Genomic DNA, 24,050 nt, shown 5'->3' on the forward strand with positions numbered 1-24,050 from the left:
TTTTTTTTTTTTTTTTTTTTTTTTTTGGCGGTACGCGGGCCTCTCACTGCCGTGGCCTCTCCCATTGCAGAGCACAGACTCCGGACGTGCAGGCTCAGCGGCCATGGCTCACGGGCCCAGCCGCTCCACGGCATGTGCGATCTTCCCGGACCAGGGCACGAACCCGCGTCCCCTGCATCGGCAGGCGGACTCTCAACCATTGTGCAACCAGGGAAGCCCCAGGACTTTCTTGATTCTTGTTTTCGAATGGAAACAAAATTTATTTAGGAGGTGAAAAGAGATTATGGGCATTGTCTTTATACAAGGGTTGTATAAAGTTGATTACTTAACTGTACACTATGTGATGCTTACATGCATTTTCCATGATAAAATACTGGCCACAAATTTATATCCATAAATTACTTACCTGCGTCTCTGCTATCATATTTTCATCGGGTTTTAGGTGGACAGTGAAGGCCTCTCTCATCTCTCTTACCCCATCGAATATTACTTCAATTTCAACAATGTGCTGGATTTCTCCCTCCTTAAACTCAATTTCTACAAATGCAAAATCACAGGTTTAAATCTTTTACATAGGAATATGTGAAGTTTTTCTTAAGCTTCTTTGACAGTGATCCACAATGAGAAATATATTTCATATTGTGGCCCAGTATACTTACGTGTATATGTTTGTGTGCACATGTGAGTGTGGATAAAATGGAATAAAAAGTTTTAAAAACATCACCTATTCTTACAATATGCATTGCACTCTAATATTTTCTATTCTATTCCATTTTATCCAGAAGAAAATTCTAATCATAAGCTACTAAATTGATTTTTTGACCCACAGTTTGAAAAAATGCAGTTATGGAATAGACAATCAACAATTTTGATACCGGCACAATCAGACAAACTCACCTCTCATTTCCCAGAATTTCTAAACCAACAGGACATAAGTCAAATATATGATCACAGGCATTATTGAGTGTGAATAGTATTTTCATTATGTATATATCTAGAAAAGCTGGACATAAAATTGTTGCAATTTTTAATATCATGTCAAATTATATTTTTAAAAGACTTCTTTCGGTTGTTGACGTTAATCTTGGAAATTCAGCAATTTTTTTAAAGAAAAATGTTAATGGTGTTTTTTCTCTCACCCTGTCGCTCCTCACTAAAAATAATTCCTTCATTATCATGAAAAATAAACCCAATAATGGTAATCCTTTTTTAACCATTCATTCTGAGATTCTTAAAATGTTAAAAAATTAATTGATTTTATTGAACTCAAGAATAAGCAGCTGACCAAACTTGGATAAACAATTTTGTTGGTTTTACAATGCCTTGTGAAAAACTGGTTCAGAGGAGAAAATAAAGAATATAATGCATAATCATTTCAATCAGACGATAACAGACGCTGCTTTCTCATGTAACGGCGGTATTCAATCATTATAATTCTAAATTAAGAAATCCTTTAAAATGTGGCAGAAGAAAATGTGTCTCCAATGTATTTTTCTTTTCCTACTTCCATCAATTATGAAAAGGATCTTTTTCTTTAAAATTGTGTTTGTAAGCCAGACTCATCTTTAAAATTAGTTCTGTTTCTGGGTACAGCCATTTTCCACACTGGCCTTAGCCAGTTCTTTGATACCATTAGCCTTAGATTTCTCATACCCCAAGAGGGCGTACAGTCCTCGTTCCAGAGGATGAAAATAGCTGATCACTTCTGGGTCACCAATTTGTTTGATTTGACCTGTGTGAAGGTGCAATGAAAATTTATTTTCTAACCCTTCAACATCTGGGGATTTCATAGAAAAATACAGATGTTTTAGATCTTTTGTACTTTTCTGCCTGGCAACAGTCATCTGGCTATGACAGTACAGGTCTTTCTCAGCACGGAATGGACTTTCTGGTTGAAGAACGTTTCCATCACTCCATCTTTCCCTCACACTTTCCTTGCTTCCCTCATTTTCATTGCTTGTCTTGGCCTTGTAAACATTTGAGTTTTGTAACCCTCTGAATTATATAAACCTAGTTTCTGAGAAGTTGAAAACTTAAGTGTTTATTTTAAATGCTTAAATTAATTGTTTTCTTACAGTATACGTGCTAGGTGATAGTTGTTTCCTCAGCCACTTTAGACTTTTTTTTTTAAAATAAATTTATTTATTTTTTTTTTGGCTGTGTTGGGTCTTCGTTGCTGCAGGCGGGCTTTCTCTAGTTGTGGCGAGCGGTGGCTTCTCTTGTTGCAGAGCATGGGCTCTAGGTGCACGGGCTCAGTAGTTGTGGCTCGCAGGCTCTAGAGTGCAGACTCAGTAGTTGTGGCGCACGGGCTTAGTTGCTCGGCAGTGCATGGGATCTTCCTGGACCAGGGTTCGAACCCATGTCCCTTGCATTGGCAGGCGGATTCTTAACTCCTGCACCACCAGGGAAGCCCCTAGACATTTTTAACCCAAAAATATTTGGGTTAAATATTAACCAAAAATATTTCAACGTTTATTCTATATTTAATTTTTTGTTTACCTCAATTTGGACCATAAAAGGAGAAATTAAAATATATTTCAGGAAAGATTATTAAATTTTTTTTATAAACACATGTTGACATTTATAGGATAAAAGAGACACAGGTTGATTTACTGTTGTTTAAGTTTTCTCTGATTTCATTTGTCAATTTACTATATACATGTAATTTTGTTTCTGTCTTAGCAAAAAGAATTGTTTTCTTTATAAGAAAAGCATCTTCTGTTAAAGATCATGTCATCCACATTTAGAAGGTGTTTCCTTCATGTAAAACATGCTCATTTTAGAAACAGTTATTTTAGATTTTATAATTTAGCAGCTGATCAGTTTTTTCCTCTCTTTTTGGGTTTTATGCATATATTTCCAATATATTATCATTCTTTACATAGAAAATAATATGAGGATAACTTTGAAGCTCTATAGTTCATCAAACTTTTACCATATGTGCAAAGAAAATAAGTGTTCCTTTGTAGAAGATGCTAGTTTTTCCAACTGTTTCATTAATTCTATTACTGATTCTGTCACTTCCTAAACTTTGTTCTCAACTGAGCAGACCAAGATGAACGCCTGTCGTCTATGATCATCAAAAACTGTTGGCAGTCTCTATTTTGCCAGTAAACAACCCACAGGGAGAGAGAAGAACTGACTTGTTTTATACTCATAAAAGTAATGGGTGAAATGATCCGAAAGTTTGAAGAAGGAGAGGGATGGATGAAATGTATTCTTTATGAGTTCCTACGGCCCAGAGAATTCATGGGCCCTGTGGTTGGTAATCTGTCCCCCTTTTACTGTCCTCCATTAACACTAAACTTTCTAGCTTGAAGTTTTGGATTGTTGTTCTTCTATGACTATCTTCTTGGTTATCATGCACATTTTCAATGCAATAGGATATTCAGGAAAATTGTTATTTAATATCGGATTGCCATAACACAGGTAAAACCCACTGAAAATTAAAGGACTGTAGGCTCAAAACAGAAGATCATCTAGCACACTAACTCAAAATTTCCCTAACACATGTACCCAGCAGTCAAAAAGGGAAACTCTGGAAATAAATTCCATTGACTTTGTTTTCCTGAAGGAGATTAATTTAAAGGAGTACATGTATTTGTATTTCAGTTGGATGGATATCTCTCTTCCTTTTTCTCAAGGGTACCAGCACTAACACAGTGTGAGCACAACCCATCTGGACACGGGCCCTAGGAGCCCCCATACCTTCCGACACAGGGTGATAGTCCTTTCCAGACGTGGCTGAACCGTCCTTGGTGTGAACCCTCACAACGGAAACCTTTGAAGTGTCTCCTTGGCGAATCACTGGAATTTTTATAACCACCGACTGTCCTGGTTCTTTGGGTTCACTGACGCTAAATTTGGTTTCTCCAAATTTAATAATTGTCTCTAAAACAGTGGGAGACACGGACAAATTAAATTGTAAAGGGAATGCTTTTTTTCTCCACTTCTAATGGTTTTTCTGTTTCCCATGTGGGAGGAGCTTAATTAAATTATTCTCTTGCCTTCCCTCTGTCCCCTCGCTCAGTATCACTGGTGTGTCATGAGAAACTGAGCATGCATGGCCCAGCTCCTTCCTTAGCAATTAACCAGCCCCCAGAAATCACGTGCTGTGGGCTGTGTCTATGCGCCAAAAATTTTACACGAGTGGGCCACTGACTAAGGGAAGGCAAGGAGGAAATTGTTGACCCAGGACGACCTGCACCCAAGGGTATGTGAGGAGTGGGGAGGTCTGAATGCTTGGGATTTAGCATTTAGGTATCAACCATATTCTTCAACATAGTTTTCAGTTTAAATGGTTTATTTCGTTCTCCACTTATCTTAGTCTTTTTCCTATTTCTCAATTACTTTAAAAGCCAAGTCAGAAAGAGGGGGTTATTTTCTGAGCCACCTAAAACTTTAATACAGATGGATTTCAGTTCCTAATTTACAGTTGAACACAAGAAACAGCTTCTTACTATCAGCATCATCTCTGATCCTTATCAGAGTTTCATTTTGTTCACCAACCACAGCTCCAAAAGGGGAGTTGCTTTGTGGAGTGCCAAGAACCAGACGGAGCTCCTCTACCTCTTCGTATAGTACGTCATCCATCAGCTCAAGGATACAAGGCTTTTCAGTCTCACCTGGAACAATAATAACGACAGCAGGACAATCACATCCCGTAGGCCATAAGGGAAGCATCTGCGACCAGGAGGTAAGCCCCATGAGGGCAGGGATGTTGCTTTTTTCCCTGCTGTATCGACAGCGCAAGGAACAGTGTCTGGCATGTAATAAGCCTTTGATTAATATTTGCTGAATGAATGATGAGGTTTGAACATATACAATGACAGGCCCTATTTGTACAGGGAGTTCTTTAATGCCTGTCTTAAGTTCTGTCACTTATGTCTGAAAACAAGGGGAAAAGAGGAAATGCCAATTTTATTTACAAATTTCTAACATTATGATCAGGAGGCAAATTTAGCAACTTTGTACTGGTTGGTCATTGTTAATTTGACCACAGCACATGTATCTTGTACAATTATTGGATCAAAGTGGTCAAATATTTTATGACATTGGATACATATTAAAAATGTGACATCTATTTCCTTTCATTTCTGTCATTTGAACATTAAGTCTTTCCCAGTACTGTGAAATCTACACATTTGATATGACATTATCTGCTGCATAAAGTTTGAATAAACAATATAGCACACCACTAGAAACTAATCAATAAGTTGATACGGAAACCAAAGGAACATTCATTCACCCTGTTAATCTACCTCCCTTTGTTATCATTTAGTGCACATTAAACCATGTCATAAGCTTGCTGAAATCCAGAACCTGTATTTCCTTGATAGATATTTCACACCCAAAACTTGGCTTCTGCAAATTCCAAATAAAAATTTCAAGCCAAAACTTACCAGGGAGGAAGGTGATGGTGGAGAGATCAGTGTTTGGGCGTTCTTCAAAGTCCATCATCACTTGTGCAGACCCCTGGCGCGTATAGCATCTCACGGAAGACCTGTACTGGATATCTCCACTCCTGTGGATCACGGCAACTATCTGCCCATCATTTTCATTGCCAGTATATACTCGCTCTTTGAATTGCATCTTAGGCACTGCAAAAAAATACACGAAAATAAACATATGAATCAAAGTGAATAGAAATGTAAGGAAAACGGCATTTCAGGAAACATGGTTTCGTGGGAAGAATAATGGAACAGAAATGAGAAGAACTGGAACCAACTCTCCACTCAGTCACTTGCCAGTGTTTTGGCCTTGAGCAAATCACTTAACTCAGTATTTTGATTTCCTTATCCTTGTAATTTTGCTCTGCCTATTTTGTGGAGTAGGAAGATGCAATGAAATGTGAGAAAGTAGATAAAACCAGAGATTTTAAGATGTCTGTATCTATATATGTTGCTTTACCATGAGCTTTTCAGAATTTCTTGATATGAATAATATTAAATATTGTGCACATAATCACATGCATAGTTTACCTGGACTGTGTTGGAAAAGTTGACAATGGCTATAATATTATATATATTACATAATAGAAAGTGACACCTATACTAGGTCAATTAACTACAGGCCTCATTGACAATAGGTTAGACTCCTCCAAGCAATGTCAGGATCATCGTGGTAGAAGATTATTCAGAATTTTCTTGTGATGACGTGTCAGAGAGCCCTGCCATGTGTCCAGAAGCTTACTGCTTCAGAACAGTGTCTTTGGCACATCATTAGGGGAATTTCAGGAGTCTGGGAGTAAGGAGATAACAGAAAATGTCTTGTGTTGAGAAATCGAAAAAGACCATTAATACTCAAGGGTTTGTGCAACCCCATGCGGTTCCACCCATCTGTGGGCGGGAGTTCTTGACACACAATCAAGATATTGATAGCAACCTCATTTTTTTAAATTTGGGAGGAAGACTGAAAGTTTTCTTCTGAAGCTGTTTAATTCTATCAAAATAATCAGGATGAGAAAGTAAGACTTGGTCAGCTAAGGTATTATTATGGGTTGAACTGTGTCCCCTAATTCCCAGGTTGAAGTCCTAACACCCAGTACCTTGGAATGTGACCTTATGTGGAGATAGGGTCTTTACAGAACTAATCAAGTAAAAATGAGGTCATTAGGGTGGGCCCTAATTCAATATGACTGGTGTCCTTATATAAAAGGGAAATTTGGACACAGAGACACACACAGAAGCTGATGTAATGACACACAGGGGAAAAGATTGCCATCTACAAGACAAGAGAGAGGGCTGGAACAGATTCTTCTGTTGCATCCCTTAGAAGGAAGTAACCCTGCTGATACCTTGATCTTGGACTCCTAGCCTCCAGAACTGTCAGACAAGAAATTTCTGAGTCTGTAGTACTTTGTTATGGCAGCCCTAGCCAACTAATACGGGTATATAAACCCTAGTTTATCATTTTACTTAACATTTATATAAAGTCTACCTTATCGCTTTACTTATCATCATAAATTAATAAACACTCACAATCTGAGACAGAATCATTTATGGCCACCGTGGCTTTGCTGGGATCACCAAGGGCAGCATTCATAGGCATTCGAAGCACAAGTTCAAATTTCTCAATTCCCTCCAGCACCGGTTGTCCAAGATCATCCAGAATGATAACACGAACAGTCTGCATGTTGACTCCAGGTGCAAAATCTAAATTACGACTGATTCCCACATAGTCTGTTCCAGCTATGACAGTAACAGAAGAATGTTTCAGTTGGGGACTAACTCAATTTAAACAAAATTATGAGACGCAAACTGTGAAGATATATTTATAATCCTTTTTAAAATATATAGACTAGCATACCGTTACAGAAAATACATTTAACGAAATGCAAAAGATTAGTATCTAACCTTTTGGTTATTGAGATGGTAGATCAAGGATCAGGTTCTGAACTTTGTCTTATCTATGTCTAACAAGTTATTTTACCTTTAGTTATTTTAGCTTTCTTATAGTTTTCTTCCATCTATTTTGGAATTCTCAAATAGAACTAGTAAAAATCAGGTCTAAAAATAACCAGCATATCAATCATTTGATTATCATAAATTATATATGAAATATAAATATTGAAATTTTGTTATCATTAGTAAATATCCAAATCTATTTTCAGAAGCTACTACAGAACTTTAGGTGTGTGACTGCCTGCTGGTTAAAACAACACATTTCAGATACAAGCTTTTGTCTGACATGCTTCACCCACACCTGCCCCAGAGACATATTTGGTTTTTGGCTTATTATTTTTCAGACTGTGGGGCGCATACTAGTGTTGACATCTCCATTTATGTTCTAAAGTAGTTAAAAAAACAAAACTTTCTCTTAATCTTTAGGCACTACATCCATAAAGACTGAGAATAGGGGAGAGTGTTCAGTATTATTTCTTCCTTGTTTTCATACCTTCTGCTCTTCTAACTCTCCTTTTGTATCTGTTTACCTCTGAATATGCAACTATATTTGAGTATGTGTCTTTAATTCATTTTTAAAAGTCTCTGTATCTGAATCTCACTGTGGTTCTTTCCGTGTTTTTCTTTTCCTCTTCTTCTTTACCTTTATTCTCATCTCTTTCTTTGATTTGAATTTTCTGTAAAGAAATGACTGATTTGGCTAAACAAATGTTTATTGGACACCGGCTACATGCAAAACACTATGCTGGTTCTACAACATTTAAAAAGTGAAAACTTAAGGGTGACATAAAATGGGATGAATGGTATGCGTGATGAATGTGTGATGTGTGCACGATGTACGCGTGTGGGCATGTGTAAGAGATATTTTGTACTGCTGGTCATTTAGATGGAACAAAAAAGGAAATTTCTTATCTTATGCTTGTCCCAGCTTTAAGATAAACTTTTAGCAGATGTAGATTCCAGAATAAAAGGCAAGCATGTGTCGGCTAGGACAGATTGTATAATGAAGTGTAGGAAAAGTCTTTGGGTCCCAAGTATTTATGGGGACGTTTGTTTAAAATGAGGAAGGAGCCAAGCTAGAGATACATACCTGCATGATACTTAAATGCCACTAGATTTCTCTGAGGGTGGCCTTCACAATTATTCTAGTTGTGCATATGATGTCATAATATTCAACGATGGTAGATTTCCCAAGTATAGAGAACCAATTCATGCAAATAAAGGCATTCAAATGTAGAGTCTTTGACTTATATGTTTATAACTCAGCTTTTGATTTGTGGCCCTCTAGATGTATTTTCTCACAATAGTAAATAGAGCCTAGATTTGCCAACTATACAGTAATAATTTCAGAAAAAATTACATTCAACCAGACTGCTTAAACAGAAGTGAAGTATTTGGGCTTTAAGGTACTTCATCATGGCAAGTGGAAAATTGTAGAATACGCAAAAGAGTTGCTGTAGGAAACTGCTCACCATCAGCAGAGGGAGGGTCTGTCTTCTGAGACCTCACGGTGACGCTAGAAGCCTGGGACAGGTCAGTGCCGGCTCTCCACACCCGCACGTCCACAGAGCCTATGCTCTCGTCCACAGGGTACTCGACGTCACCAAAGTAGAGGATGGGTTCTGTTAAGAAGGAAACAGAAACCATTTCTGTTACGTTTACTTTTCCACATCAAACTGTACGATGAAATTCCAAAGAACAGTTCGCTTCATCTTATCGACTTCCTTATACCATCATTTTTTTTTCCTTTTAGCAAGATAACATCTCTTTAATCTCTAGACTTACACAGTTTTCAGATCAAAATGCCTCTGTTGAAAAACAAAAATACATATGGTAAAGTGTCTAATGGAACTTTTTTTTATTGCTTATTTTTGTTGTTGTTGTTTTGCTGTGTTTTGTTTTGGCGGCGCTGCACGGCTTGTGGTATCTTAGTTCCCTGAACAGGGACTGAACCCCCGCCACGGCAGTGGAAGCACCGAGGGGACCACCAGGGAATTCCCTCTGATGGAGCATCCTTATCTTGAGGCACATGAGTTACTTTGTCCCCTGTATGTGGGGTTATAAATGGCTTCTAAATGTACTTCCTAAAAGTTTAGCTGGTAAAGTAGCTGCAAAATGAAACAAAACACATAAAGCTGAAATTTTATGAATTTGGCCGGACGGCTCACTTTCCTGTCTCCTACCGCGTCATCACTCTGGAGACTATTTGCATAACGACATCTTCTAGTCCATCAGTCCACTGTCTTTGGGCCTCTTATAACCCCTAGAGAGTTAGCCCCTATTGGCATAACTAGACTACATATGATTGGCATAACTAGAATATATATGATTATGAGTCCTGAAGACTTTAGGACATGATAGTAGGTTACCTATAGGGTTTTGGGGGTACTCTATACTGAGGTTCCACTAGAGAAATAATCTCATACCAAGGGGCTTACTTTTTTTTTTTTTTCCCCCGGTACGCAGGCCTCTCACTGTTGTGGCCTCTCCCGCTGCGGAGCACAGGCTCCGGACGCGCAGGCTCAGCGGCCATGGCTCACGGGCCCAGCCGCTCCGCGGCATGTGGGATCTTCCCGGACCGGGGCACGAACCCGTGTCCCCTGCATCGGCAGGCGGACTCTCAACCGCTGCACCACCAGGGAAGCCCTTACATTTGTTTTAAACGTGTATGAAAATCATGTGACTTAGGCCGTTAAAACAGGACACACACTTTGGAGACTTTGTATTTTTCTCCAGTATTGGCGATGAATTGATCTAACCATCATTCCCTGTCTGATTCTACCCGTGACCAGCAGTTTACCTCGTGAGACAGCTGCCAGAGTCTGAGGGATAGCAGTTAGCTGACTAATGAAGAAACCTGGGAGACAATCTGTGAGCTTTTAAAAAAAATCCCCAAAACTTATTTTGAAATATTTATAGGCTTGTGGGAAATTGCAGAAATAGTAAATGGAGTGTATACTTTCCCTATTGTGAGCTTATCAACAAAGATAAATTAGTTGAGTATATTCATGTGATAAGGCAGATAGTCCTTTGACTTGAGACATTTTAGTCATCTGTGTGTGGTTTTTACAGGACTCCAGAGATCTAAGTCTAAAAGTTCATGCAACTCACATCAATGTTCCCTAAAACACAAGGTCATTCAAGAGACGACTATCACATTTCAGAGCATTTAATTGAATTACCAAACACAAAAATGAAACAAAACCCTACAATTATGGCTCACAACCACAGGAAACCCATTCTGTGCACTGCTCGAGTAAGGATTCTTTATTTTCCTTCCCCCCAATAAATGATCTTTATTGAAACTGGAAAGTTGTGTTTTCTTTGTTTCTTCATATGCGAGCATGATAAAAAGCACAGAGCTCCCTGAACTCTTGAATAACACAAAAGCAACCTTGGAGACTTTGCTGCATGTTTTGGTTCACGAGGTGATAAATCTGCCCACAGCTTACTTTCACCTTCTCATCCCTTCAGCCTGGACAGTGCTAGGGCCTGTGAGTGGATGTACACAGATGAAGGGATTATCTTATTCACCCCAGCCAAGGTGGACCTCAAATACAAGCCAATAAATTCCTTACATTTCTCACGCTGAGCAAGGGGCAAAGGTGAAGACGAACCCTGAAAATGCTTATTGTGACCAGACGACCACACCAAGCACATCTGTGTGTCTTTTAAAAGGCTTTTGCGATTATTGCAGAGGCCTGATCATCTGCATCTAGTGAGTGATCTAAGCCTCTTCACATTCCTGGCAAACCGCATCATTGTACAGATTAGATTTGAGTTATGGAAGATATCTGTGAAATGCAGTGAGGGAGACCCCTCCCGTATTCCCGTCTCTCTGCTCCTCCCAGATACATACTAGAGGTGGAACAGACTAAAATCACGTGAGTGAATACGACCATGGATCACCAAATGGGCTACGCAGAGACCAAATTTTGTTCTGCAAGTGTGTGTTCAGACTCACTCCGTCAACTGCAGATCAAGTGTTTTGCTGTTATAGCATCATGTGCAGTTCATATAAGGAAAAAAAGAGTTCTATGTATTCAATAGTACTCTGAAATTTTTTTATCCAAGTTGTCATTAAGAGTGAAGAGTAATGATAATAGTTACCACGTGTAGAACATTTATTATGTGTCTGACATATGTGCTTTATGCGTGTGTGTGTGAGAGAGAGAGAGAGGAAGGGAGAGAGACAGAGGTGGGAGGTCACAGCACATGTGACAATGCAATAAATAATAAGATTTATGTGAATGATGCAAACAATGTATCGTATCGCCATTGTATAGTGTGTGGTTACCTCCAGCAGAAAGAAAGAGGAGGAATGGAAAAAGGGTTTTAATCCTAAACCTCTCAATTTCACCACTGCAGCTAATAGAACGCATTAGGAAAGATATTTTTCTCCTTAAGATTGATTTTTTTTGCCTATCTGTAGATTTAAGTTAGTTATGTACTTTCTCTCCCTCTCTGTGCTCTATTCATGATCACTGGAAAATTAGTCTACTAATCAATTGCAGTCACTGCAATTAAAGTATAAAGTGACTCTGATGAAATTAAAACACGTTTTAATAGTTTTTATTCATTCTCATTAACTGCCTAGTTTCTTACATCATGAATAAAAAGAAATGGTGGCATTAGCACCTCTGTATCTTTTCAGTGTGGTTGAATGAGAACTGCAAAGAATCATCATTATTGTTATTTCAACTTCTCAATACCTTGTCATAAGTCTCTAAAACTTAAATATTATTTATAATTATTACCATTTGTACAGAATCTTATGGAATGTGAACGACTTAAAAATCCTTCAAGCAGTGAGTTGAGTTATAGATAATTGCTCAAGATAACTGGCAAGAATTTCCTTGACCATTTTAATGTGGAAGTAATAAACTAGTGAAAGGAAGAGAGAGATAAATGGATGAAACTGTCAACAGTTAAAGGATACCTATGCGAAATTCAGAAGAATTGCTTGTTCTTGCAAATTATCATTATTTATGAATAAGATTTTAACTCACCTCTCTTTGGTTTTTATCTAGAAGCTTGGTTTCTCTTAAAAGTTAAGTAAACTGTAGACCTTTGTCTATTAGTTTTGTAAATATCCATATTACAACTTCAAGTAGATCAGAAAGAAAAAAAACTATTTAATTGTGTAATCAGATCTTAAATACACACCGTGCCTTGTAAGTTCACAATCTTAATAGAGAAAACAGTCAGTGGCTGGTATTACTACCTGGAATGAGAAAATATCAAATAAAGTCATGTAGCCCACACCCACAAAACACCATAAAACAGTCATTCGTCACCACTCCACCAACCACAGGTGACACGGCAGAATGCACGTTTATTCCCCCAGCGGAGAAAAGATAAGTTATATACAAACAGTGTGAGGGAAGCACAAGGGAGGTTTTTAAATTGGCCACGTGACATAGTGTGAAATTCTCAAGGGAAGCCAAACTCTACTCTCTGTATCCTTTGTGGTGTTAACACTTTTAAAGAAGGGCACAGATCAAGGCATTGCCTACAGAAGGGTCTGTTTTAGTTCATTAAACATTAATATGCTTTTCAAGGTTGGGAATACTTTCAATACAAACAACACAGATAGGATCATGTCTATTTCTTGCAAACATAGTTGACGAGGAGGCTTGGCGTACAACACACACACCTGCAATGAAGACAAAGGGAAAATCATTTAAGTTTTTCCCCACAGGGAAAAAGTGAACTTTTTTCCTTTGCTCAGTCTGTGGTGTCTAGATTGATGTTTACAATTACTTTGTGTCTCATGAGATGAAAGGAAGAGGTGCCAGTAGTAATTGCTATCTGGAGCCAAATCTTATTTACTCACGTGTACCTGGAACATTGGTCAAGTAGGCTTTGCAGCTCTAAGATGTTTGCTTAGAATTGAAAAAAAAAAAACAAAAAAACTTCTACGCCATCTTTTGGTTCAGGGCTGAAAATAATACAAAGGAACCTCCCTAAATGATTTCCAATTCAGATCTCTCTTCTGAGTTTTGGACCTTGATAACTGGCTGTCTACACAACGCCATGCTGTCGGCACCTCAAGGTAAACTCAAACAGAGGCAGTAGAGTCACCCCCACTGCCCACCCCCTGGTTTCTCTCTATGTCACTGCCACTACCTTAGATGCAGCCAGCGTCACCTGACATTGAACTCTCCCAACAGCAACTTAGCTAGGCTCTTAACCAGAGGCCATCCCCCAAAGCAAATCTCATCATGGCAATCCCTTTGCTGAAAGCCTTTCAATGTTTCAACTCTCTTAGGGCTGCTAACAGACTTTTTAACATTGGTTAAAAACACTGGTTTGTAAAACACTAAACATTTGGTCTCAGTTTGCCTTTTAAATCTCATTTTGGCCTCTTTTCTACCCCAAAATCCAGTGTCTTGAATGTCTTAAATGTGGCACTCCCAGTCTTTGCTATACCACTGCCATTGCTTTGAACACTCTTCCCTCCTCACAGGATAACTCCGGTTTCAGATTTTTTTTTATTTTTATTTTTTAGACGCACCATGCGGCTTGTGGGATCTTAGTTCTCTGACCAGGGATGGAACCCAGACTCCCTGCAATGGAAGCACGGAGTTCTAAACCACTGGACACCAGGGAATTCGGGTTTCAGTAGAAGTCACTTGTGCTGGGGAGCACCCTGTCTTCCCTCGTCAACCCCGCCCCCTCCCCAGTCACCTCAGGCTCGTATCCCTCACTGTCTCTGAGCTCTCTAAGGGGAGGAATTAAGCCTCCTTTACTCACTGATGTTTTCCTAACACTTAGTGTAATCAATGTCTGGCCGTAGGTGCTCAATTAACATTTGCGGAGGTAATGAACACCGTGTAAAATAGGATCACTGATTTGCCAGAGCAAATGAATAAATACGTCTTTGTGGTGGCTGAGTTAGAAGACAACCGTCCTTAGCATCAGGCAGTGGGAGTTACAAAGCCTCAGGAGGATGAAGTGCTTGTCTTTCCAGTAAAATGACTGTTGAGGGCTGACCTTTGAATCTGGAGCAGGTCCACAGGGGCAAGGGAAGCCCACCACAATGAACTCCAAGAGAAGGGTTTTTTTTTACTTTCACTTTTTAAATACTTTGCCTCCAGGCATTTCCAAGTTGGATGTGCATTAGAATCCGCCAAGGAGATTTAAAGATACAGATGCTCGTTCTCACTTCCAATTTATCGAATCATAATTTCCAATGGGTTCCCCCAGGAACCAGTGTTTTCTCTTTTTTTCTTTCTTTTCTTTCCTTTCTTTCCTTTCTTTCTTTTCTTTCTTTTCTTTCTTTCTTTCTTTCTTTCCTTCCTTCCTTTCTTTCTCTCTCTCTCTTTCTTTCTTCCTTTTTCTTTCTTCATTTCTTTCTTCCTTTCTCTCTTCCTTTCTTTCTTTCTTTTCTTTCTTTCTTTCCTTCCTTCTTTTCTTTCTTCCTTTCTTTTTCTTTCTTCATTTCTTCCTTCCTTTCTTTCTTTCTTCCTTTCTTTCTTTCTTTCTTTCTTCCTTCCTTCCTTCCTTCCCTCCTTTCTTCCTTCCCTTCTTTTTCTAAGCTGACTATATTTTTTAGAGTAGTTTTCAGTTCAGAATTGTTTTCAGAGCAAAACTGAGCAGAAGGTACAGAGATCTACCATATACTCCCAGCCCCACCCATGTATCTCACCAGTGCTTTTGAAAACCTCTACAGGTCTCAGCAACCTTCAGGCTGTTTTAGCTCATGTCAGTGTCCTTAGCAAATAATAAGTAATGGTTAGATACCACACTAATTGTTTTGATTTCAGTATCTTACTTCATCCTTACAGCCACCCTATGAGGTACGTACTATATTAGTCTTCTTTTCACAGATAAGGAAACTAAGGATTAGGGAGATTGAGAGATTTGCCCAAAGTCACACATCAGGGAAATGGTGGGTTAGGATCCATGCCTAGATAGTGTGTACCCTTAACGAAGCTAACTAACCTTAACTAAGGCAACCATAATACAAAAGGTTGTCACAAGATTTTAATGAACATAATTTCTACCCTGAATTCAATGTATGCAGGTTTATCATATAGAAATGCTAACGTAAGTGTACAAAGATACATACACAAGTATGTTGTACTTCATTTGTACTCAGGCACAACTGAAAACAAGCCCAAAATCCCTCAGAAGGGGACTGGCTGAATTACAGTTCATTCAGAAAATGAAAGACCAGGCTATGAAGTTGATTTTTTTTCTTTCCTTTTCTTAAGGTAGAAAATCTAGTGAAGACATTGACATCTGGTTAAAGACAGTTTTGTGATTTCACACCCTCTACTTGGCTTCCTCAGCAGCAATGATAGATTAAAAATTAAAGACAGCATGCCATTTCTTCTTGGTAGCTTTGAAGACTTTCCCTTTATCATTATTATGCTTGATAAGGAAAGGGAGAGCTATGCTCAAAACAAGATAAGCATCTCTGTGAACTAAGAACGTAACAGAACAACAGGACATCATCGTGGTGAGTGGAGCGCAAAGCGAATGGTTCTGCTGGCCTCTTAAGTCTGCACAAAGGCTGTGAATGAACACTGGAGCCATAGAAACCAAAGGAAAACGGAACTCAAGAGTGAGGGCAAAATAAACATATTTTCAGCCATTAAAGACGAAGAGGTTTTCTCACCTATAGATGCACACTGAGAAAGTGCTAAAAGCACAGAAGAAAAGTAAAATCAAATGGAGGAACTGGATGCAAGACACTTTGCTGAGCAATCAATAAAATATGCTGGTAAATCCAACTATTGATGGCAAGCATAAACAATCTCGTAACTGATATTCTCAACTTAACGCTGAAACTTGAGACAACAGAGAGGAAGTTATAAACAGATGAATTCAGTGGGTGTCTAGACTATTCCACGTTCTTGTCTTTTTCAAGAGAGTAAACTTTGTTAGGCAGATAGTAAAGTACCTTCATGAAAATTATGAGTTGCCACCAAAAGGACAGAAACCAGTAGAAAATAAAGATCACAAAGGATACGGAAAACTTTCTTGGCATAACAAGAAGCTGTGAAGGAGGGGAAAAAAATAAAGGAAAAATCCATATGCAGAAACCCCAAATTAAAAGCCCAAGTATATTGCCATAACTAGAATAAGGCAAACGGCTTAACTTTCCTTATTTAAAACAGATGGGCTGGATTAAAAAACAAACAGACGTAAAAAAGTAGCTGTAAACAAAATTTGAGGAAAATATGAAAACTATAAGGATGTAAGAAGGCTATGTTAAGACAACAGGAAAAAAGCAAGGCAGCGTAGTAACATTAACAGAAGTCCAAATACAATTTAAAGCAAATTCATTAATACAGAGGAATTCCACATAATACAAAACAACGGCCAACCAAGATTATCTGACATGCTTGAATTTGTATTGAAATATATAAAGCAAAAATTGACGATTATAGGAAAATACTGATTAATCTACGATTATAGTGGGTTTTTTAAAATCTTACGATGCTCAGAAAATGATAGATGAGGCAAAATAATTTAGTAGGAATATTAAAAAATATCGCAACATAACCTTTGTCTACAGCATGTATGTATCCCTGACCCCCAAAACAAAAGATTGGTATCCAAAATAAATGAAAACTTTTATAAATCTACAAGAAAAATTTTAACAGCAAATGGAAAAATTATATAAACATTCAAATCTCAGGAGAGAAAACTTTCACTGTTATATGGAAATAATCTTAAAATGAGATATTATTTAATATTCATAAGATTAGCAAAACCCAAACAGTTCAACAATGTGTGGAAACAGACATTCTCAGATGCTGCTGGTAGAAAGGCAATTGATTCAATCACCTTGGAGAGGTTTGGCAATATCTGGTAGAATTGCACTTGCACGTCCAGCATGACCCATCAATTCTATCTTTAGGTATACACCCTAGAAAAGTTCCCTACATGTATATTCAGGAATATTTACAAATATGTTTAGTGCAACTCTATGTATACATACAAAACCCAATGTCAGTAGGGCAGTAGGGGAATGGATAATAACACTCATCTAAATTCATCAAAATAACCAGATCTTGAAAACACGATGCTGATTTAAAAAAAAAAAAAAAGCAAGTTGAAATAGATACTTATCCAGTTTGCGATCATTGCTACTTTGGAGGACCATGGTAGTTGAATGGTACTAGAAGGAAATTTATGTTTTATGTCTAGTGTTTGATTCCTTTAAAGGACCTGAGGCAACTAAGAAAAATGGAACACTGGTTAATTTTAGATAGAGCACACATTACGCTGTATAATTTTTGTACATTTCTGTAAAGAAAAAACATTTTTACATGATAGTTATAGAATGGTATGTATAAAATAATCCGTGTTGTTAATACACATATTATTGATGCACAGAAAAATAAGAAAGAATATATATCAAGTTGCTAACTGGTTATTTCTTAGAGATGGGATCATGAGGAAAGTTTACCTCCCTTGCTGCACGTTTCTTCCACACACTAATTTGCTATATACTTTACATTTTTTCCCCAAGTAGCATCTATTACGTTTGTAAATAGGAAGAAAAAAAATTAGATTAACTTCCTTCTATAAATAACATCTTGTAAAAAATTAGTTTTAAATAATTTTGACTGGGCCTTTCCCTACTTTTCTTTCAAAAAATATGTAAATACACATTCTTAAGAAAGACCTAATATTTAGTCTCTAAAAAGCACTTTCAAAATTCTTGTTGGAAAAAAAAAGGTCAAATATATGTTTGAGTATATATCAGTTTAAAGGCATGTTTTGACATTGCTTTTCCTTGCCAACTATAATTTTCTCAGAAAGAATAAAGAAAAGTCAGGACATGTCTAAAATGCTTATAACTTAAGGACTGAATCTTCCCAAGATTTCAGCTGAGACTACGTGGTGAGCCTTTCTCCAAAAAAGATACTGTAATCAGAGATTCTGTCAATCTAGTTTCACTCCAAAACTCTGATTTTGTCTTTTTCAGGGTCGATACAAGTTTAAAATAAAATTTAAATGTTAAGGTCATCAGAGTTTTCCACCATCCAGTAGCATTTGAAGAAGGCTTCCTGAATATTCTTTATTCAACAAATATTTCTGAGAACACATCTCTAGGAGAGTGTTTTTAAAACTCTTTTTTATTTCTATCCTATATGATATCACATCATATAAACAAGGGAGAGGAAGGAAAACTGGTTATAACTCTCTAACTGAGTTCTCAACTCAATGGATTCAATTTACAATTTCCTAAACAGTATTCTTTGTAGCATCTAAAACTGAATGTAATGATAAGTACTAAGCAAATAAGAGATATCTTGCATATGTGAAAAAGATATTTACTATCTCATGAGTGGGATAGAAAAAGATCTGAAAACAACTTAAAAGCTCATCAATATGGACCTTTTAAAATACGTTACAGCCACCCTGTGGAATACTATGTAGCCATTAAAAAGAATCAGTAGGTTTATGACACAAAAAGCTTTCTGTGTCATACACTGTTATGTGAAATAACTATAACATAAAATACTATGCAGAAAAAGATCAAGTAGAATAACAAACATTAATTGAGTATTTTCAGTATGCCTGAATTGTTCTAAGTGCTCATAACCTTTTGAGGTAGGTATTATTATCATCTCTACTATACAGATAAGGAAACTGAAGTCCAGGAGTTCCAGATCAATAGCCAGTAAGTGGAAAGGAAGTCAGACTGCCTCCCTCTAGAATATGTGCTCGTTGCCTCTTCACTATAACAATAATTACTTCTAATCAAAGTAAAAGAAAATGTGTGCATGTAATTGTGTGTACAGAAAAGCCACACGTTGTACTTAAGTGACCTCAAGGGAGAGGTGTGGGTCTGAAGAGGGAGATAAGACAAGACTACTGCCATTTAGTTTATGTACTTCTCTATGGTTCTCATGTAATACTTTTGTAATGAAAGTATTAATACTAAGCAAGAATTAATCTGCATAACACACCTCCATTAAACATAACCTCAAAACAGTAGATTTAAGAAAAACATTTATTACAGAGTGGAAAGTCTCTTCTCTCTTGTTAAAATCTTTAAAACATTTTTTTTACCCTTAACAGATTCTGGCATCTTTACCAGCTTGCTGCAGTATTTCTCAGTGGTGTGGATGAGTATCCTCTCTAGGGAACCGAGAAGTTATTGCACTTTCCAAAAAATCATTATCTAAGACTCTGCAAGGTCCTGCAAGGTTTGTGCCTTTCGATTTTCACATCTAACCTCCTCCCAGTTGACAGCCGTCAAGCAAGTCCTGCAGCTCATACTTCACATGGCGCTTTTCACGCTGTATTCACATGACTCATTCACTCACTCATCTCCCTCATTAGACAGAGACCTCCCCAAAGGCGGAAATCAAGTACTACTGTTCATCCATAAACTCCAATGAGAAGTGTGGAGCCTGACATACGAGGTCATAAAATAGTGTGTGGAGACATAAGCTAAGACTGATACCGCTTCCAGTCTCTAATCCAAAGTAATCATCACTATGGCTCTAAAGCTCATCTTGTGAAAACACACCAGTTACTATTAAAGCTAGTGCAAGAGTAATATTATGACGTAATAGCTACTTTTACTGAGTGTCTGCCTCTGCAGGTCACATCAGAATCCCTAGAATCTTTGTTATATTACCTATCGTGCTCCCAGCACAGACTTATAACGTCATTATTTTTATCTGCTGTTTACAAAAATGAAATTGAAACTTAGAGAGATTAAATAATTATCTCAAGGTCACACAGCTCATATATAGTGGAAGCAGGATTCAAATGTAAGTTTCTAAGACTGCAAAATCTGTGCTTTTTTTATTATGTAGTACTTTCTCTGAAAATGATTAAAAAATGGAAAAGTGAGCATTTTTAGAATATTTTTCTTTAAAGAAGTGTAATGAGAGTCTGTAAAGACAGAGACACAATATTCCATGTAAGAGAAAAATTAGAATATGTTACAGATCAGTATTCCTCAGTTGTGAAGGTAAATTTCTTCATTAAAAAAACAAGAGCAGGGCTTCCCTGGTGGCGCAGTGGTTGAGAGTCCGCCTGCCAATGCAGGGGACACGGGTTCGTGCCCCGGTCCGGGAGGATCCCACGTGCCGCGGAGCGGCTGGGCCCGTGAGCCATGGCTGCTGAGCCTGCGCAAGAGGCCGCAGGGGTGAGAGGCCCGCGTACCATAAAAAAAAAAAACAAAAAAAACCAAAAAACAAGAGCACACCATCATTACAGGAACAGGGAAAGAAAATTAAGATACCACCTTATTCTTAAATTCTCCATTCATTTAAAATTGTTACTGCTCCCCAAATCACCCATCAGAAGGCATGCATGTATATTTTTATTCCTGCAGACTAAAGTGAATTTCATAAAATTTCAGAGTCTGCAGAGACTTTGACATCAGGGTGATTTATGTGGGAATCCCAGCAGCTGAACGAAGAAAGATTACGGCCAACATGGTGTCAAACACAACCTGTGTGAGGTCTCAGGAATAAAAGCATGTGGTTGACACTCAAAAAATAAATAACCTTGACCACAGACTGTTCAATAAGCGACACTTGAAACATGCCTGCAGGCGGCAAAGGAAGGGACTCCAGAATGAATAGCCAAAGCTGCTCCACTTCAAGCTGAGGGGATGTGCTCCTTTTTTGTAAGAATCCTCCTTCCCTGTTCTTCCTTGTGAGTATTACTCAGTAGCAGTGGCCGACTCTGCTCCATTGCTTCTTAGCTAGAACCTGAAAAGTGGTCCCAGGAGTCTTCCATCCTCTTGCAGTGTGATGGGGAAAAAACACAGGAAACTGTCCTACAAGCCATGAGTGCAAGTCCCCTTTCAGTCACTTCGGAAATGCCTGACATTGGGGAAGTCAACCTCTTTGGTTCTTGGATTTCTTTTTTTTTAAATTTTTATTGGAGTATGGTTGCTTTACCATGTTGTGTCAGCCTCCGCTGCACCACAAAATGAATATCCCCACCCTTTGGGACTTCCCTCCTATTCAGGCACCCCGATGTTCATAGCAGCACTATTTACAATAGTCAGGACACGGAAGCAACCTAAATGTCCATCGACAGAGGAATGGTTCTTGGATTCCTGGTCTGCAAATGGACGAAACCCAGTTCAGCTGTGCGAAGTCAGATCACGAAGCTTTCGGGTCTGTGCACCTTCTTCCTGGTCTTCTCGGATTCGTTTTCTCGTGGATAATGATACTAGCTTGCAGCTATTTCTCTCATTCAACATTTTATCTATGCTGTCTTTATTTTTTATTGAAAAGAAAACAGTTGCTTCCTCTCAAGGAAAAATAAGAGTTAAAAAACCATTCTTTCTCATAAATGGTTTGCGCACGAAAGAGAAACCATAAACCCAGATGATAGAAGTGTAGGCATTATGATTTTCATGTGGCTTCTCATATTCAGATAAAATGTACTCAGTAATATACATGGGTCCTAAGAAAACATCGTGTTTAATCCTTTAGATTTGTGTTTTGTTTTCATTTATAGAGGATGAAATCTGTCTAATATTTTTAAAAAGTGAAATTAAAAACAATAGAGCCATATAACCTCCTGGGATAAAAGGAGCAGCCCTGAGTTAGGGCTGAGTTGTGTGAACTAAGTGGTTAAAAGGTAGCTCAGGGACTTCCCCAGTGGCCCAGTGGTTAAGAATCTGCCTGCCAATGCAGGGGACACGGGTTCAAGCCCTGGTCTGGGAAGATCCCACATGCCGCGGAGCAACTAAGCCCATGCACCACAGCTACTGAGTCTGTGCTCTAGAGTCCGCGAGTCAAAACTGCTGAGCCCACGTGCCACAACTACTGAAGCCCGCGTACCTAGAGCCTGTGCTCTGCAACAAGAGAAGCCACCACGATGAGAATCCCGCGCACCACAACAAAGAGTAGCCCCCGCTCATCGCAACTGGAGAAAGCCCGCGCACAGCAACCAAGACCCAACACAGCCAAAAATAAGAAGAAGAAGAAGAAAAAAAAGAATGCAGGAGGAAGACCAGGTTAGAGCAAGGACTACTGCTGCTCTTTATTTTTTCTTTGATTTGCTTTGATTTCTTTCAGAAGCTAAGGCACTAGGGCCATGGTTACTTGTATGCCTATATTACTTTCACTGTTTCAAAAGAAAAAGAAGAAATGAATTCCATACATAACTTAATTATTGGGTCTCCCATAATTACAACACAAGGGTTTAATGGAGTTTCCCTATTCACAGAAATGTCACGGGATATCATGTTTTGAACGAGGTAATGAAGTTGTCCTCAGAGAATTAATCAAACATCTCCTGCTAACAGTTTATTTGTCCTCTCAGTATCCTGAAGTAGGTTAGGACATAGTGCTATTAAGATGTACTGACCAGTGGTTGAGAGTCCACCTGCCGATGCAGGGGACGCGGGTCCGTGCCCCAGTCCGGGAAGATCCCACATGCCGCAGAGCGGCTGGGCCCGTGAGCCATGGCCGCTGAGCCTGCGCGTCCGGAGCCTGTGCTCCGCAACGGGAGAGGCCACAACAGTGAGAGGCCCGCGTACCGCAAAAAAAAAAAAAAAAGATGTACTGACATTTTAAAAAACTTCAAAATATGTATTCTGGACCAATGTCAGTTAAGACATGCAAGCTTGATCCATTGGGAGGATAACAATCCCCTGGCAAGTGGGTATAAATCTCTGTACTTCTTTCAACCCTGTTGTGCAGTGTAGACAGTACTTTACCAGTTTACTGAGCTGGAGACCACGCACCGCAGAGTCACAAATGTAAAGGCAGCATCTGTACTATCTATAATTTTATTTTGTACTTGGAGGATCACCTCGCAGCGCTGCGATCGTGAAGGACTCCACGGGTTTGGCGTTTTAAAGCTGTCCCTGGCAGTGAGTGTGGTCCTGAAAATTATCCCTTTGAAGAAGTGCGATTCTTGAACAACAACAGAAAGAAGAATGAGCTTCTTGCTGGCATTTGGACCAGAATTTCAGCTTTGTGGCATCCTTCCGGAGACAGTGAAACAGATTGTTTGTGAAACACCCTCAGGGAAATTGAAGCTGAGATACATTTCAGCCCCATGAAGTGTAAAGAGAAAGCTATTTCTCTCTTACAATGTCAATATTCTGACTCTCCTGACTCTTTTATTATTAAGTACTGGCTAATAAAGTTCTACCAACCATTTAATTTCTTTTCCCAGGACTGTGTTTAACTCGGTGACTGCTGTCACAGCCCGAGGGGACATGTGACAATGCACATCAATTTCTGGGCTGCCAAATGCCATGACTCAGTCTTTTTGATTCTTTGTGTGGCTTTCCCAGAACCTCTGGTCCCACTGGATGCCCCTTTGAAAGCACCCATTGCACATGGAGCCTGGTTTGATCAGCTGCCACTTTTGTATCTGTTTGCCTGTTTCCTTGTTGGAATCCTCTATGGATTGGGCCTGTCTTGTTCATCACAGTGTCCTTGGTGCCTTGGGGGATGCCCACTACTCAGAAGGGGGGCTACTAGGTGCTATACAGTGCTGACGTATATACATAAGGAGTGAGGGCAGGACAAATCCTTCATCTCTTTTCCCCTGGCACAGCATCTGGTGCATTAGAGATGCTCAGCAAACATTTTAAATAAATAAATGTCTGAATATACATTATTTCAGTTGTGTGTTTCACTACAGCAGAATGAAGACCTGTGTTTTTTTTTTTTTTTTTTTCGGTAC

General features: G+C 38.7%; 1 protein-coding gene across 2 annotated transcripts in view; it reads right to left on the minus strand.

Moving 5' to 3' along the window:
- FREM2 (FRAS1 related extracellular matrix 2) overlaps positions 1-24,050 on the minus strand; it is a 158,967-nt gene that overhangs the window by 35,862 nt on the left and 99,055 nt on the right. For both annotated transcript variants that reach the window (XR_003434791.1, XM_027116453.1), the window contains exons 7-12: positions 8,876-9,025; positions 6,981-7,190; positions 5,403-5,600; positions 4,461-4,625; positions 3,709-3,891; positions 407-537 (exon numbers count right to left, since the gene is read on the minus strand). Coding sequence is in view for 1 of the 2 variants with exons in the window: in XM_027116453.1 (XP_026972254.1) it covers positions 407-537; positions 3,709-3,891; positions 4,461-4,625; positions 5,403-5,600; positions 6,981-7,190; positions 8,876-9,025 (1,037 nt within the window). In the remaining variant the exon portion in view is untranslated. The remainder of the gene's footprint in view (positions 1-406; positions 538-3,708; positions 3,892-4,460; positions 4,626-5,402; positions 5,601-6,980; positions 7,191-8,875; positions 9,026-24,050) is intronic.

Source organism: Aethalodelphis obliquidens, unplaced genomic scaffold (assembly GCF_003676395.1).
Source record: "Aethalodelphis obliquidens isolate GAN/ISIS:26980383/991018 unplaced genomic scaffold, ASM367639v1 scaffold16, whole genome shotgun sequence".
Lineage (NCBI taxonomy): Eukaryota > Metazoa > Chordata > Mammalia > Artiodactyla > Delphinidae > Aethalodelphis > Aethalodelphis obliquidens.